General features: G+C 50.6%; 6 protein-coding genes across 6 annotated transcripts; 3 read left to right on the top strand and 3 right to left on the bottom strand.

Annotated features, from left to right (window-relative positions):
• The first annotated feature begins 224 nt into the window (after positions 1-224).
• On the top strand, positions 225-3,354 carry BDQ94DRAFT_94557 (putative GTPase activating protein (Gyp5)). The gene is made up of 4 exons (XM_026776901.1): positions 225-383; positions 447-2,000; positions 2,067-3,008; positions 3,064-3,354. The coding sequence occupies exons 1-4, from the start codon at positions 351-353 to the stop codon at positions 3,124-3,126; spliced, it is 2,592 nt and encodes an 863-aa protein (XP_026621784.1). The 5' UTR covers positions 225-350; the 3' UTR covers positions 3,127-3,354.
• A 243-nt stretch (positions 3,355-3,597) lies between these two features.
• Positions 3,598-3,998, bottom strand: BDQ94DRAFT_174437 (Dabb family protein; the record flags this gene model as incomplete). Its single annotated transcript, XM_026772347.1, has 2 exons — positions 3,598-3,810; positions 3,897-3,998. 2 exons carry the CDS (start codon positions 3,996-3,998, stop codon positions 3,598-3,600), a joined length of 315 nt encoding a protein of 104 aa, XP_026621783.1.
• Positions 3,999-5,627: 1,629 nt separating this feature from the next.
• BDQ94DRAFT_162550 (Ctf8-domain-containing protein) lies at positions 5,628-7,503 on the bottom strand (the record flags this gene model as incomplete). Its single annotated transcript, XM_026769573.1, has 2 exons — positions 5,628-6,142; positions 6,933-7,503. 2 exons carry the CDS (start codon positions 7,501-7,503, stop codon positions 5,628-5,630), a joined length of 1,086 nt encoding a protein of 361 aa, XP_026621782.1.
• Positions 7,504-8,314: 811 nt separating this feature from the next.
• BDQ94DRAFT_94523 (MRG family protein) lies at positions 8,315-10,071 on the top strand. Its single transcript, XM_026776900.1, has 4 exons — positions 8,315-8,623; positions 8,829-9,060; positions 9,174-9,558; positions 9,612-10,071. Exons 1-4 carry the CDS (start codon positions 8,460-8,462, stop codon positions 9,821-9,823), a joined length of 993 nt encoding a protein of 330 aa, XP_026621781.1. The 5' UTR covers positions 8,315-8,459; the 3' UTR covers positions 9,824-10,071.
• BDQ94DRAFT_151499 (ARMH3 family protein) lies at positions 10,043-12,703 on the bottom strand. Its single transcript, XM_026767765.1, has 8 exons — positions 12,510-12,703; positions 12,327-12,449; positions 12,188-12,268; positions 11,984-12,137; positions 11,818-11,930; positions 11,423-11,757; positions 10,961-11,371; positions 10,043-10,904 (listed from the first exon to the last, which is right to left on the bottom strand). The coding sequence occupies exons 1-8, from the start codon at positions 12,588-12,590 to the stop codon at positions 10,241-10,243; spliced, it is 1,962 nt and encodes a 653-aa protein (XP_026621780.1). The 5' UTR covers positions 12,591-12,703; the 3' UTR covers positions 10,043-10,240.
• Positions 12,704-13,649: 946 nt separating this feature from the next.
• isa1 (Fe-binding Fe/S cluster assembly protein ISA1) lies at positions 13,650-15,035 on the top strand. Its single transcript, XM_026767764.1, has 2 exons — positions 13,650-14,509; positions 14,571-15,035. Exons 1-2 carry the CDS (start codon positions 13,804-13,806, stop codon positions 14,606-14,608), a joined length of 744 nt encoding a protein of 247 aa, XP_026621779.1. The 5' UTR covers positions 13,650-13,803; the 3' UTR covers positions 14,609-15,035.
• Positions 15,036-15,106: the final 71 nt, after the last annotated feature.

Here is a 15,106-nt window from a genome sequence, read left to right as displayed (position 1 = left end):
CATCCCTCCTGGATCCATTGCGGGCATCTTTCCCCCTGCTAGTCCCGTGGTACAAGTCCGGAATTCCACCCGCTGGTTCTGGGTCCATTCCATCCATCCCATCATCCCATCTTATCCAACCTCTCCCCCTTCCCTCTCAATTTACAATTCGGCTACAGCCTGTGGCTTCCGCTCAACACACCCAGTTTTCTTCGTCATCCTCTGTCCTTATCATGGAATAATCGCTGTTTGGACTTCATCAAACACATTGAACTTCGTATCTGCCGCCTCGCTCGTGTTGATCGAAATTGGATTGAAGAAACCTGCTGGTTTCACCTAGTGGACACCCTCCCAGGTGGTCGGGTTCCAATATGTCTTCTAGGAACAGCGCAGAGTACGAGGGTGTAAGCTATTCTCACCAAAACCTGGCGATCACGAAGAAAGACTCATAATCTTATTCGCACCAGGATTCCTTTGACGATGCGCCCGAAGCCCCGAACTTACACGGCAATCTGAACGTTTCCATTCCCCAAAGCTCCTCCACACGGTCTTTGACAGACAGCCCCCCGAGCGGATCGAATGTTGCTACGCCTCAATTGACGGAAGCTCCCCTGCTACCAACGACTTCTCACGAAGACCATGAAACGGCCGAGGATACAGATGATGCTAGCGTGGGGAAACAATCAGAAGGGGAGGATACTCTTCGCAAACAGAAACCGCAAAAATCTCCTCTCTTGACTGCGCACAGGCTATCAACAACGTCTCTCGACGACGTGAACCTTGCCGGTAGCAACAAAGACGATGAATCGACTGAAAACCAGCCGTTGAGCCAGGAGCTCAACTCCGGTACCCCTCCTCCGTTATCATCTAGAGATTCCACATCGTCCCACAGTTCGCGCCTGCAGGGATCATCCAATGCTTCTGCCGCGAAGAACCAAGCTCCTGTTGCACCACCCCCTCCGCCAACTCGATCGTTTACCAGCCCCTTTGCATGGCTTTCTCGAAGTTCGTCGGGCGGAAAGGACGCCAAGTCGCCTCCGGCACAACCACGTCGGAATACGGCTGCATCCATATCAACTATCGCGAGCAATCCGGAAATGGGTCGTCACCATGATGGGGAGGATGTGGATGGTCTAGGCCATAGAAAGCCGAGGCGCAGCAGCCTCAAGGACCAGTTTAAACAGCTCAGGTTGCGAGAGGAAGGACTCGTGTCCGAGAATGACGAGGCCAGCGTTGCGTCGGGACGTGCAAGTTTTACTGCCGGAAGTCCTCCGCCCAGCATACCGGAAGAAGGGGAGAATGGCATTGCGGCCGCCCCTCGGGCGACGTCGCCGCCTAATGGAGCATCAACGGTCAACCCTAAGCTTGCCCCCGGAACTGTTGCGGGTTTTTCGACCTCCGCGACCGACGCGTCTGCGCCGGTAGACTGGGAGCTCTGGCAGCAACTGGTCAACAATGGTGCGCAAGCGTTGAAGGGGGCAAATTCGGATGAACTGAATGCTGCTATCAAACGGGGAATTCCACAAACTATTCGTGGAGTGATTTGGCAGGTTCTGGCCGACAGCAGAAATCCAGAGCTTGAAGAAGTATACCGGGAGCTCGTTGCCCGTGGCACAGACAAGGAGAAGCAGAGCAGCCCCAATGGTACCATCAACGGAGAGAAGGACTCAACCGCTTCTTCATCCCGCTCGTCCGTCCGATCGGAGCGTTCTGCGTCGGTGGCCCACTCGGTCAATGGCTCAAGTCCTTCCCAGGAATTGGATGCCGAGAAGCTATCCAAAGAGCAGGCCGCAAACGAAACGGCTCGAAAAAAGAAGGCCAAAGAGGAATCGGCCGCGCTTTTGAAGCTAGAGAAGACTATTCGTCGTGACCTTGGTGCTCGCACGAGCTACTCACGCTACTTCGTGTCGCAAGGAAACCAGGAGGGATTGTTTGGGCTCTGTAAGGCATACGCCTTGTACGATGAGGCCGTGGGATATGCCCAGGGAATGAACTTCATTGTGATGCCATTGCTATTCAACGTGAGCAGCCGCTACCTGTCTACTACAACATGAAGAACATGATTGCTGATGCTAATTTCTCACTAGATGGACGAGGCTGAAGCATTCACGCTCCTTGTGAAGCTCATGAATCAATACGGACTGCGGGAGCTGTTCATCCATGACATGCCAGGTCTCCACCGCAGCTTATATCTGTTCGAACGCCTGCTGGAGGATGTGGAGCCGGCTCTCTATTGTCACCTCCGGCGGCGGGGCGTACCCCCTCAGTTGTATGCCACACAATGGTTCCTGACCCTTTTCGCCTACCGATTCCCTCTCCAGCTGGTTCTTCGCGTCTACGATCTCATTTTCGAAGAAGGCCTTGAGAATACCATCTTGAAGTTTGCCCTGGCTATCATGCGCCGGAATGCAGACACGCTGTTGGGCATGAAAGACATGGCACCGTTAACAACCTTTTTGAAGGAACGCCTCTTCGACGTTTACATTGATAAGCAGCCCTCGGCGTCATCTATCTTGGAGTCTGGTTTCTTTGGAAGCTCTGGGGCTGCGGACAAGGAAGTCTACCGCGCCGACATCATGGTCCAGGACGCTTGCGCCATCCCTCTCGAGCCTGAGACGATCCGCGCGTACACGGCGGAATGGGAGGAGATGGTACGGACCGAGAAGGAGCGTGAGCAGGAGCTAGACAACCTTCGGCACACCGTTGCAACTCAGAGTGCACGGATCCGTCTACTGGAGGAGCAGGCCGAAGCATCGGACAAGGAGCACGTGCAGCTCGCGTCCGAACTGGTGCATCTCAAGGTGGAGAATGAAGAATTGACGGACATGAACGATGCGATGAAGATGCAGGTCACCGAGCTGAAGAACGTTGTGGATAAACAACCGGCCGAAGTCGAGGAGAAGCTGCGGACTGAGATGGACCGCATCATGAAGCGCAATATGGAAGTCCAGAACGAGAACCGGTCGATGGTCGAACAGATGGCTGAGATGGAGAAGGAGCTGGTCGAGGCTAAGATGAAATGGGCTGAGGTAAGTCGCCATTGATACGCGATTGAGTGATTGGCATCTAACTAAATTGCACCAGATTCACGACGAACACGAAAACCTGAAACAGAAATGGAGCGATCTTCGCAAGGCTCTCAACTGAGCCGTGGGATGTAGATATATTCTAACCTGACTTTAGCGGGTGTTGCCTGGCTTCGCTGCTTTGCTTTTCTTCGCCCAGTTCCCAGCCATGATTAACTGCATCTCTGTTAGTATCTGTACATTTAAGCGGTTGGCACGAGTGGGAGAAAGCCTTGTTGGGTAATTACATGTTCAAGTTCAAGGCAACCATGGGCGAATGACTATCTTTGTTAATTGTATCAATGTTGTTCTCTCTTATGTTATCGGCAGCAGCAACACCAACATGGCACTCATGACACATACCGAACTGGTCCCTTTCCCCCTTGTGACATGATGATATTATTGTTTTATGTGCCGAACAGACTTAAATGTGAAGTAGTAGCATGAACCAATAGATGTATACCACAAATGAAAAAAACCATCACAGAACAGTATTAACTCTCCATCTATAACAAACATAATATCTCATGAATTGAAAATGAAAGAGAAATATTTACAACACACTTTCGAAAAACGTCGTCAACTTATCCGTCCTAACGGGCCCAACGACCGCCTTCAACGCCTTATGCGCCTCACACTGCTCATCATAGTAGACCATATCCTCCAGGGACGCGAACGTCGTCTTCACAGACAGATTCCAGCCCTGGTTGCGCTCATCGGGGATGGAGGCTCCCGCGGCGGAGCTGAGAATGTAGGGCTTTCCGTCCTGTATAGCAGCCATTACTCGTTAGCAGATGCACGTAGTATTTATATAAATAAGAACAAAGTAAAAGAAAAAGGGATAAGGTATACCTTAACAGCCGTCTTAGCCAAAACCTTATACTGCTCTAGGACGCGATCGCGGTCCGCGTCATTGGGGATCTTGAAGAGGGTGATGCGTTCGATGGGAGCCATTTTGCGGGAGAAGGTGGCGAAGGTTCTTCGGAGGAGCACTGAAATTATTTGATTAATATCAATAAATGTTGAATGATATGAGGAAGGTTTGGTTTGGCTGGTGTGGGAGGGAGAGGGAGGGAGGGGTATTTATACTGGTTGATGGGATGGATATATCCGATGATGGGGGGTATTGCGGGGTAATATGGGTAATACTAGTATTACGCGCTGTGGCCTCTCTCAGTAGTAGATTCGTAGAGAATAGGGACTGGTTGGTATTGCTGGAAAACAAGGGAATTGGATTGATGGGCGTGCGTGTATGGATCTTCGTGTCGGCTTCCGACGGATGTTCGGATGGGTTAGTTCCCTCGGATCTAAGTTATCTACGAGGTTCGGCTTTGTGCGAGTTCTACATGGGTTTGTTCAGGGGCATTGAATGCTGTAAAGTGTTGATTGAATTGATTGAGTATTCTCTACATGAGGAACTGCATGAATGTTCAACTGCAGTGTAACTGACAGGAGGCGTGCATGCAGGATGTTTTGCATACGAGAGACGGAATGAATGGGGTGGCGGAATCTTTTCCTCGCGCCAATTCCGCCCGGGTATGTCTTTTCTCGGGTCTGTGGGATGGCGGAATATCCCCAGACTAGCCACCACTTCTCCTACTTTAGACTTGTGGACGATCAATTTAGCTGGAGTGATTGTTTGTGATCAGATGCTCTAAAATATTGCTATTTGGTTCGTTGCACACATAGTTGTTGTGTGAATTACATAGAATTAAATAGCTTGGGGTGAATTCACTACCTGTTGCTCATGTCCCTTGTCGTCCAAGTTGCCGTAATATTGAGCTTCTGCATCGGACTCTATTTTATACAGCTCATGCCCGTCATTAGAAAGCTGTCGCCGCAAATTGTTGCAGCAAGCGTTCGCTGCGTGCAGGAAGGCCATGCTAGGTGCACGCCGTCGGGTGACGGCTGAGATAACATCGTGGGCCCGGGTACCCGCACCGTTTAGAAGGAGTGACTAGTTCATCAGAATCGTGATCTCCATCCTTGTGTGGAAGGATCCTGCAGAATGGACAGAAAGAGACCGCAAAAGACACTGCCTCAGAACCAGTATCAAGACCCGGTAGGCGAATGTATCATACCCCGAGGATGCCAGAGGCATTAGCTGGCCTTCTGCCAGACATTCCCAGCACATCGAGTGATATAGCTGAACACGTCAAGAACAGGCGTGCGAGGATTCATGCAAACCCTTTCCTCAGGAGAACCGCGCATCCGATTGGAGATCAGATTCCATCAACGCAAATAGAGATATATGGATGATGACGGAAATCAGCGGTAGCCGGAATGTTCTGCTCGACACCCTCATCGACTTGTATGCGAGACCGACTCGATTTCCGCCACCAAAACAACTGGGCATAAAGTCCAGCGATCGATAAGTATATGACTCGGAATTGTCAGTTCGGCGCTAAACGCTCGACAGAATCATGGATTATATCCATGATCGAATTAGAACAGAATCCCGAGTTCCAACTGACGAGAATGATCTGTCTCCATACGCTGTGTTCAAAGCGTCCATAGCCAGCCTGCGCAATGCGAGACCTCCAAACTGCCAATTCATCTGGCTCCGCTCCGTAGAACCTTCCTTCAGATATCATTGACAGGCTCCGGCCTACTCTTAAAGTAGATCTTGTACTTCACGATCTCGACAATCTCCAACTCTTCTTTGTCGTCAGCCGTCGCACCCGGTTCCTTCTGCCTCCGCTGCACCACTGCAAGTGGCTGTGGTAGCTTTTTGACCTCCCCTGTCATTCGCTGATACCGTCCAACATATAGATAGACCCTCTTCATCCATTTTGTGTCGTCTGGTGCCGTGACCTGCGGAGAATAGTCGGGGAACATGAGTTTGCCGATTGGGGTTTCGAATACGGGGGCAGCATTGGGATTGCTGGGGCCATCGGGTGATGACCTTGACGACTCATTGTTTTCAACGTTGTCTTGCGGTGGAAGGTTGATGGTGCCTTGGAGCTCAAGAAGCGCGAGACCGGAGGGTGTTTGCAGAAGCTGAGGGAGGGGATTGTTGACGCCTGCGGAGGGATTAGACGCGCGAGGGTAGAGGGGTATTGATGGCATTTTGAAATATTGGTCGTCAAGAATGCACTCTTAAATAGAGTGTTATCAGGGCTCGTGCTTTTGATGTAAGGAAAGTGTATGAAGTAGGAAATCGAGGGCGTGGCAATTGGTCTTGGAATTGGAGGTCGCGAAAAGAGAGATTAAGATTAGCGCGTCACGCCAATCCCGTATCTTATCGGTATTTCCTTTTTGGGATGTAGTGTCACAAAGGCGGCTCTCGAAGTTGCAAATGGCTTATAGAGTCAATCTGAAAGACGCCAAGGTAGTCTTCAAGCTACATTCTACAGATGTTATGTCCTCTGAAGCTGGGAAACAGAAGTGACAGATCGTCAATTTGATATCTAAATTGGGTATCGTCCTGCATCAGAGTCTTCGATTTTCATCCAAGTCAATGGGCAGCAGCGTAATACCGTAGTCTTTCATAATCACCAATAGAACTTTCGTCCTGTTCAAATACTGTAATGAGGGAAGCCATCCTGGGTTGGCTTGTTCTGCCCTTCGAAGCTAAGTGTTGTCCTGTCCAGATCTTCACCCCCACAAACATGTGGTTTCGGTTGGTCAGGCTCCAAATGAACGGTCAATGGTTGCCAATACCCTAGGGGGTCTAGTTCGCAAGGATGCTGAGGCCCTGCCGAGAGTACATTGGTCTCACACAATGTATAGACCCGCGCTGTAGTGTTGGTTTGCGGCATCTGGTCAATGCAACTCGAGCAGGCAGGCAGGTTATGTTATTCGTGCCTGACAAGTAGGCAGGTGGAGGGGTGAGAAAATAAACCTCGATAAACGTAATGCGTCTGCCATATAGAGCTCAGCTTTTACGGTAGCACGCATTTTCCAGATGACCCAAGCCTCGGATGGCTTCATTCACCATTTCTTCGCCGCTTGTGCCGGCGGGGCCCTGCATTTTGCCGTAGCGCAAGTCGCTCATTTCTCCGACCGTGTTGTTGAGCATAGCCAATATCGCTGTTGCTTCCTCATCAGTCTCAGAAACCTGGCGGTCAATGTCTGATATGGCCTGCTCCATGGCATCCAGGAGACTGGAAGGTGAATGATAGTCGGAAGACGATGTTTGTCCGAACAACTGGACATCCATATCCATCTCACGCTGATCGCTAGAGCTGAGTCCGTCAACACCTGTCTTGGCGACGGACTTCCGGAGCTCTGCCTTTTGGGTTTCCCCGTGGCGAACCTCCTTGTCAATGTTACCGTTGACAAGGTCCATGTCATTTTCCCGGAGCTCTTGCAGTTCGCGGTAGAGCGCTCTAATGTGCGGGTGAGACCGCAAACGCTTTGGAAAGAGCTCCGTAAACTGCTGTAACGACATGATTGTCGGCAAAGGAGCCGGTGAGAGCAGAAAATTGCCCAGAATTGAAGATTCCGTAGGCGCCATAGTGATTGAATAGTAAAGTGGCGAAGTCAACAAACGAGCAAAATAAGGCTAACACTCAATGTAGCTGGAATGCCCTTTGAAGGCTTTCTTCAGTACACCTTTTGAGGCGATATTGCCTTGTCGCTGCTGTGTTACTCTCAATCGGAGTGTATCGCGTCTTTTGCGCCGATCAAGTTACCAGAACACCACGGTGGCTGGATTTGAATAATGATGAAATAACAGCCCTCAGCTTACTGAAGTGAACGACCGTAGCCGGGGTGTAAGCGAGATTAATTGATGATGAGTTGCTGGTGTTGATAGAAGAGAGAAACAGGAGGATGAGATGGCGGCGGGCAAAGCAATTAAAACTAGCCGGGAAAGTTCGTGACTTGCCCTTTTGGACGCGTTCCTCATCCAGTTGTTCCGCTTCCTCTTCTTGTCCCAACCGCGACATGCTTTGAACCCTCACCACTTCTGCAACCCCGTTCTCCCTTCTATTTGGCATTGGATTGGAGTGTTCTGTCTTGTTCAGGCCATATTCCCGAAACAAATCAGGGAATAATCAGCCATTCACTGTGAGACTGCCGGCTCCTGTCCTATATTGGAGTTTCTGACACTGATTGGAGCCAATCAAATATCTTTCAAACCAGCCAGAATCATTATAAGCTGGCTATCTGCAAGGCCTAGTGAAGGCTTACATCTGCCACATCACTTGTCTGCTTGTGTGCGCATATTTGCTATTTTATTCGCCTGCTTCAGTTCCTGATCACCTCAGTGCACGTGCTTCGCAGAGGCAAATTTGACTTGACGGGACTTTAAATACCTGTCTCACCAGGCTACTCTGTGTCTTTGCTTGATTCTTCTCGCCCCCAGACTGGTGAAACCTGTGACTGGTGATTTGATTTGCTTTAACAGCATCCTACCCCTCAGTGACAGCAGACACCCCTTGATCTGTCTACGCACCACTTCATCTCAAAATGGCTCCAACAAGCCAAATGACCTACCAAAAGGATGAAAGGGTTCTCTGTTTCCACCATGAGATTCTGTACGAGGCCAAGATCCTTGACCTGAGGCATACGGACCCAGAGGACCGTAAGAGTCCCTACGAGTACTTAGTCCACTACAAGGGCTGGAAGAACACGTACGTCTAACCTAGTGCAACCCTCCCCTCATCCCACCACAATTCTCTACCTTATGACTTGGGATGGGATTGTAATTCTACTTTAACTGGCAGAAGGATGTGGTTCGCGCATCCTCTCCTTCTGCCGGTGAAGCCACCATCACACCGGAACGGAGAGGTGTCCTTGTCTGAGCCACATTTGCTGACGCTTGCTTTGTCTTTTAAGCTGGGATGACTGGGTTCCCCAAGACCGCCTTCGTAAATTTACGGAGGAGAATAGAGAATTAGCCACCACTCTTCGTCGTGAGGCAGAGGCTGCATTCCGTCAGAAGAGCACCAAAGCCTCTGTCAAGAAGAGGGGAGGCTCCGACCGCAGTTCCGCCCGAGGCAGCGAGGAAAGGCAAACCTCAGTGCCTGGCCGCGGAACCAAGAGGGCCCGTGACAACGATATCGAAAAGGTAAGTCTGCTGCATTTTTGCTTTCAATATTCCCTGTAGCCTGTCACAGCGCCAGTGACGGTGCGCACAAGGGGCAGGACTGTTGATCACACATACTAACCGTGTCATCACAGGAGGAGAGCTTTTATGTGCGGCCTTCAGTCAGGATCGTAATGCCAGACAATTTGAAGTCTCTCCTAGTGGACGATTGGGAAAACGTCACTAAGAACCAGCAAGTCGTGGCCTTGCCTGCCAAGTCCCCGGTCAATCAGATTCTGGACGACTACGTCAATGAGGAGAAGCCCAAACGCACAAGCTCAGCTGATACAGATGTCCTTGAAGAAGTCGTTATGGGTGTACGCGAATACTTCGACAAAGCACTTGACAAGGTCCTCTTATACCGGTTTGAACGCGAACAGTACCGGGCTCTCCGCAAAAAGTGGGAGGCAGGTTCGGGTGACTACGCCGACAAGGGACCACTTGACATCTACGGTGCAGAGCATCTGACTCGTCTTTTCGGTAGGTTTCTTTGTTTCAAACTACTACACACATCGCTAACGGATACTTCATAGCAACCATGCCCGAGCTGATTGCACAGACAAATATGGACCTCCAGTCGACGAATAGACTCCGGGAAGAACTGTCCAAGTTCACCATCTGGCTGAGCAAAAACTCTAGCAGATACTTCGCTACGAGATACATGACTGCGAGCAATGAATACATTGAAAAGTCGCGCGGCGTTCCAAACCCGACTCCTGGGACCGCGACATCGCGTTTAGTCTAGGCGTTTACCATTGATTTTTCTTATGTGTGCTTTTTCTTTCCCCTTTATTCCAAGCATATCTATTTTCCTATCTTAATTCGATTGCGTTCGACTGACTTGGGCTGCGACAAATGGTTAGCAAAGACTGAGGCTGCTTTTATGTATGTTACGGCGATGATACTTTTCCTGTACCATTAGGATAGAATTGGACTCACTCAGCTAGCGGAACTGAAATTTCAATCACTTTTCCAAGATTCAACGCAGGAAGCACTGATCAAACGGGCCATCAGAGGTATAACAAAGCTGAGAACCAAGTAACAAAAACTGGATTTTACCATCACCTAGTATCTAATCCGCTACCCCAAAGAGCTGACACAAAACACGGCCAAACGATCGCAAACAAAAAGAAACAACAGCAGCAACTTAACAACAAGCAACCTAGACAACCAAACCCCTCGCATCATCAACCGCACACCTCGCCGCCCTCTTCAACTCCGTCTTCCAATCCGCCTCACGATACCTCGTCCACGCCCCCAACCCCTCCGGCGGCTGAATACTCAACGTCTCATACCCTTGCTTGATAATCCGGTGCACCTCCCTGGGACTCAAATTCTTCTTCAAGTTCGCCGGCACAGGCGCCGCCTCGCCACTCTTCCCCGCCGCCTCGGCATTCTGATCCGGATCCACGAACAACAACGTATAGAAGTGCGTAGAGACGGAAATCAGCGTGTCGATGGCAGCTACGTGGACTTCTTTGTTACTATCTGCACCAGCACCTGCAGATGCGGATGTCTTGAAGTTGTAGACGTCGCGGAAACGCGTGATGATGGGGCCGGTTTCGACGAGCTTGTAGAAAAGGTCATCGTAGGAGAGGGGGTCCGGGAGGAAGGTGTCGCCGGAGGAGACGCAGAAGGCAATTAGGTTGATGAGGGTGGTGGTAAGGGTTGTAATGTGTGGGTTGCTGGTTAGGTCCGGGGCGTAGGTGGTTAGGAAGCGCGTGAGGGAGAGAAGGGTACGCCAGAGTTCGGACCAGTGGTAGGTGAGTCGGATTTTGTTCATGGAGAGGTAGGTCAGGAGGCGGAGGAAGATGGATATGCAGTGGCTTTTATCGGTTAGTTTTCTTTTCTGGTTCAAGAGGGGCAGAAGGGAGAGGGCTACCTGTAAAGGTTGACGTCGAGTCGGCGTCGGAGGTTGTGGGTTAGGGTGTCGATGAGGATGTCAAAGATGGCAGTTACTAAGACTCGATCTCCGTTGACGAGGGGTAGGTATGGTTGCCTTTGACGGCAGAGGCGCACTCTGCGCTTGCTTTCTTCGCTGCAGAGTTGCTTGCATAGCGTGCTGTCTTCCGAGAGGATGCGCAGGGTGAGAAGGTTCAGCTCGGCGTAGTGGGCGACTCTTGGGGACCGGTAGGCATGCTGTAGGAGGTATGAGGTTAGGGAGAGGAAGGAGGCGAATGGCGTCTCCTCGTTGTCCTTTTCTGTAGCCGCACTGATGAGATGGTAGCCGAAGAGCTTGTTGGCGTTGATGAAGTCGTAGGTGGCGAGGAGGATGGCTGCTTGTTGGGCCGGTCTGATACTGTTAGGGGGGATTTGGCAGCTGTGAAAGCTAGGACAGACTTACAGTGCTGCGAACAGATCTTTGGCCTCTTCCGCCGTTGGTGTGCCGGCTTTGTCTTTTTTGCCCGGGGCAAGTACACCCAATCCGAAATACATCAAGGTACTAATGAGAGACCAGCCCTCCGGAGAGTCGTCTTGCACTGCAACATAGCCGTTTCGCAGAGCGCCACAGGAGAGACCGACCCCCTTGGCAATCTTCTGGATACTGGCCTCGTTGACAAAGTCATCGAGTCGCAGCTGGTAGGGGTTTTGGAATTCGAACTTGTTGTAGTTTGCCAGCAAACCCAGAAGCACGAATGGCTCGAACATTTGCATTGGGGTCTCTGTTTCTTGGACGAACTTGTTTAAAAGGTTAGCTTGGATTTAGCTTGGATATGGAAAACTTGTGAAGAGACAAACCTTCATGAGAGATGGAAACAGGTCCCGGTGTGTAAAGTAAGAGACCAGACTGGTCTTGTATGCCCCGCTAGTCATGGCGATGGCGGCTTTTATGGCCTTGAGCCGGATATCAACTGGCATTGGTTAATACATGTTTGGGTGATGCTGTTTATTAGAGCAAACATACAGCTGCTGCCATTGCGGATGATGCCATCCAGGACAGTGACAAAGTTCGAAATCACATGGTCCACATGATCGAGACCCGCAAGAACAGTGATGACATCCGAGCTGGGGTTGGTGTACTTTTTCTTCAGGACACATGCTAAGAAGATCGTCAAGGTCTAGATCATAGTCAGAAAGTGAATGACGGTTGTCGGGCCAGTGCACATACCTCTAGAGCATAGGAATCCACCGGACTGGAAGCGGAGGCAGCTTCGCGAATTGCGCGAGCAAAAAGTTGCTGTGTTTGAATCTGATACGGAGTTAGCAAAGACTACTTTGATGATAGACCAAGTGTACTGATGACGCACCTGTAAATTGAGGGTCTCGTCAGGACTAAGCTGGTTCAAGACCGCAGTGAGCCGAGTACGATCCGGAGGCAACAAGAAAAACTCTCGCCAAAATCCCTCCGATGGCTCTGCATAGTCGGTGGTCTAAGAAACTGTGTCAGATGGAGTGCACTGTGTAGACGCAGCGGGGACTCAGAGACATACTTGGAATAGATTCTCGTATAGTTGCACGATCTTAGGCTTGAAGGTTTCGGGTCTACTTTGTTGGGTTAAGGGGGATTCCATTGCGTTAGGTGAGATAAGTGGCGGTCAGCATAGAACATGGGACCGCTGCCAGCATCACAGATGGGAAGTCAAAGAGCCAATATGAGATTCGATAACTATCCGATGAGGGAGGGACATGAAGTGGACATGAAACGTAGTCGCCAGCTTATTCGAGCACCACTTCCATTTCTCTTTTTCTGCCTATTCGGGCCAGCCCACACCAGCCACGCAACACCCCTGCTCCCCCACCAGCCACGGTCCATGTATGAAGGCGCCACGGTTTCGCTTTGGATTGCTTGAAAGCAGGGGAGGGTCGGGACCTCCTGCTCTCTTCTAGCATTATTTGAGATATTCCAACATTCTGCCCCTTAACTTTCTTGTAGTTGCAGTGTTTCCTTCCAGGAATGACAACACGTGCCTCTGCTCGTGCCGACCATAGGATGACATAATCAGGGGCATGTGAAACTAGTTAAATCAATTATCAGTGGCAATAAATTGATGCATGACCTGGTATCGATAGACTGTCAACGAGTATATAGAATGCGCCCATACAAAGAGTAAGAGTAGATCATGCGCTTAATCACTTTCCCATAGTCACACATAGACAAGGATCAGCGACTCTCCCCTGCAGCTCCCCGGGTCCTTCATTATTGTTCTTGTCCCCTAACTAATCCGTCGAACAAAGCAGAAACCCATTAGTCATGGCTTACGCCCAAGGTAGTTAGTTACTCTTTGTGGTGACTGGTTACTCAGGCAGCCGTGTTAGTAAGACGGTGAAGAGCACGTCCGGCCAATCACAGAAGCGGAGTAGCAATCGCAGGGCCAGCTCAGCATTGAACAAAGTCAAAGAAATGAAAGGAAACGGGACTGCTGCATGATCACTGGGTCACAGAGGGGCCATCTAGATTGCAACGGACAGTTCCCCAACAACCCCGGCCTCGATCAGGCGTTCATTCGAGGCCACAGCAGTGGCGCCACCGTCGCTGTGTAGAAACACCTCAACGCTGATTGGCCCGCCGGGTCCTGGCCCTGGCACCTTTTAACCGACCGCCGGCAGTCTTTCCGCCTCCCAAACAGACTCAACTTCCGACTCTCCATCAATCTTCCACTTTTCCATCATATTCCTTTTCGTTCAGCGACGACACAACCATTAGATCCATGACCTTTCAGCTCCTCGTTACTCCTACTGCAGTATAGAGCATCCTCTTCATCAAACACATCACATTCTCCCAACATGTCGCTTTGCAAAGCTACCATGCCCTCGCCGGTGACATCATCCGCCACGATCCTCACCTGGCTCAGACAGTCCTCCTCCAGACGCTCGACGCAGACTTGCCGTCTATTCTCCTCATACGGCAATGCTCACCGGTCTTCGAAGCGTGAATTGCAAACTGCCACTGCCTACCGTCCTCACTCGCTGCCCACCTCCTTCCCGCCGCCCCGGAACACGGGCAACCCTGACACTTCCATCGCTGCCGACTTCCCTTCTTTCCGTGAAATTTCTCAGCCCCAGATGCCCGGCCAGCAAGGCCTGTCCGACCTAAGCCTCCGGGAAAGCGAGGCCCAGAAGTCCAAGCCCGTGCCTGCTCCTGCTCCCGCCGAGAAGACCGCCGCCAAGCCCACTGAGAAGCCTCGGCGCAAGCTGCGTGCCAGGAAGGCCGCGATGAAGCTGACTCCCGTGGCAATTGAGCAGCTTCGCAAACTCCTCTCACAGCCGAACCCCAAGCTGATTCGAGTCGGTGTGAAGAACCGTGGCTGCTCCGGTCTCGCGTACCACCTGGAGTATGTGGAGAAGCCGGGCACTTTCGACGAAGTGGTGGAGCAGGACGGTGTCAAAGTTCTCATCGACAGCAAGGCATTGTTCAGTATCATCGGTAGCGAAATGGACTGGCAGGAGGACAAGCTGAGCAGGAGATTCGTTTTCCGCAACCCGAATATTAGTAAGCTTCCCTTTGTCCGCGGGAAACCCCAGAAACAGTCGCTAACGTAATACTTGTGCAGAGGAACAATGTGGATGCGGTGAATCCTTCATGGTCTGATTTATGAAACTGAAATTGTGACCTTTTTATATTTCGAGTTCATAATTATGCGGATTCATGGGTTTTCTCGCGTTTGTGCATTGGCCGGCGTTTACTGGTGGCGGGTTTGGCGGGTTCGGATAATTCCTTCTTTTGTTGCTTGAATGCTGGACATACATCATTGATTCCCGGGCAAAGAGCCCACTACTGTGCAATATATTTACTTTGTCATATGATTTGATGCACTGAAGCAGAAGCATCCAAGCAGACAGCATATGTTGAAGATTGGCGACACAAGCCGTGATTCAATATCTATCACCTAACATCATCTTTGCTGATCCCGATGTTTCCAGCTCTTGGAGCAGTTTCATACAACGTGAAACCACCCCGGGCTTGCATGAGCAGTATGTAGGATGATCATAAAATACAACGACAAACTTAATGACCATATAATCCCCACAATGAACCTCGTAGGATACTAATAAACCTGTCATCAAGCGCTAGGACTATGGAGCTTAC

Source organism: Aspergillus welwitschiae, assembly GCF_003344945.1.
Source record: "Aspergillus welwitschiae strain CBS 139.54b unplaced genomic scaffold BDQ94scaffold_42, whole genome shotgun sequence".
NCBI classification, from domain to species: Eukaryota; Fungi; Ascomycota; class Eurotiomycetes; order Eurotiales; family Aspergillaceae; genus Aspergillus; species Aspergillus welwitschiae.
This window is presented reverse-complemented; position numbering and strand designations above follow the sequence as displayed.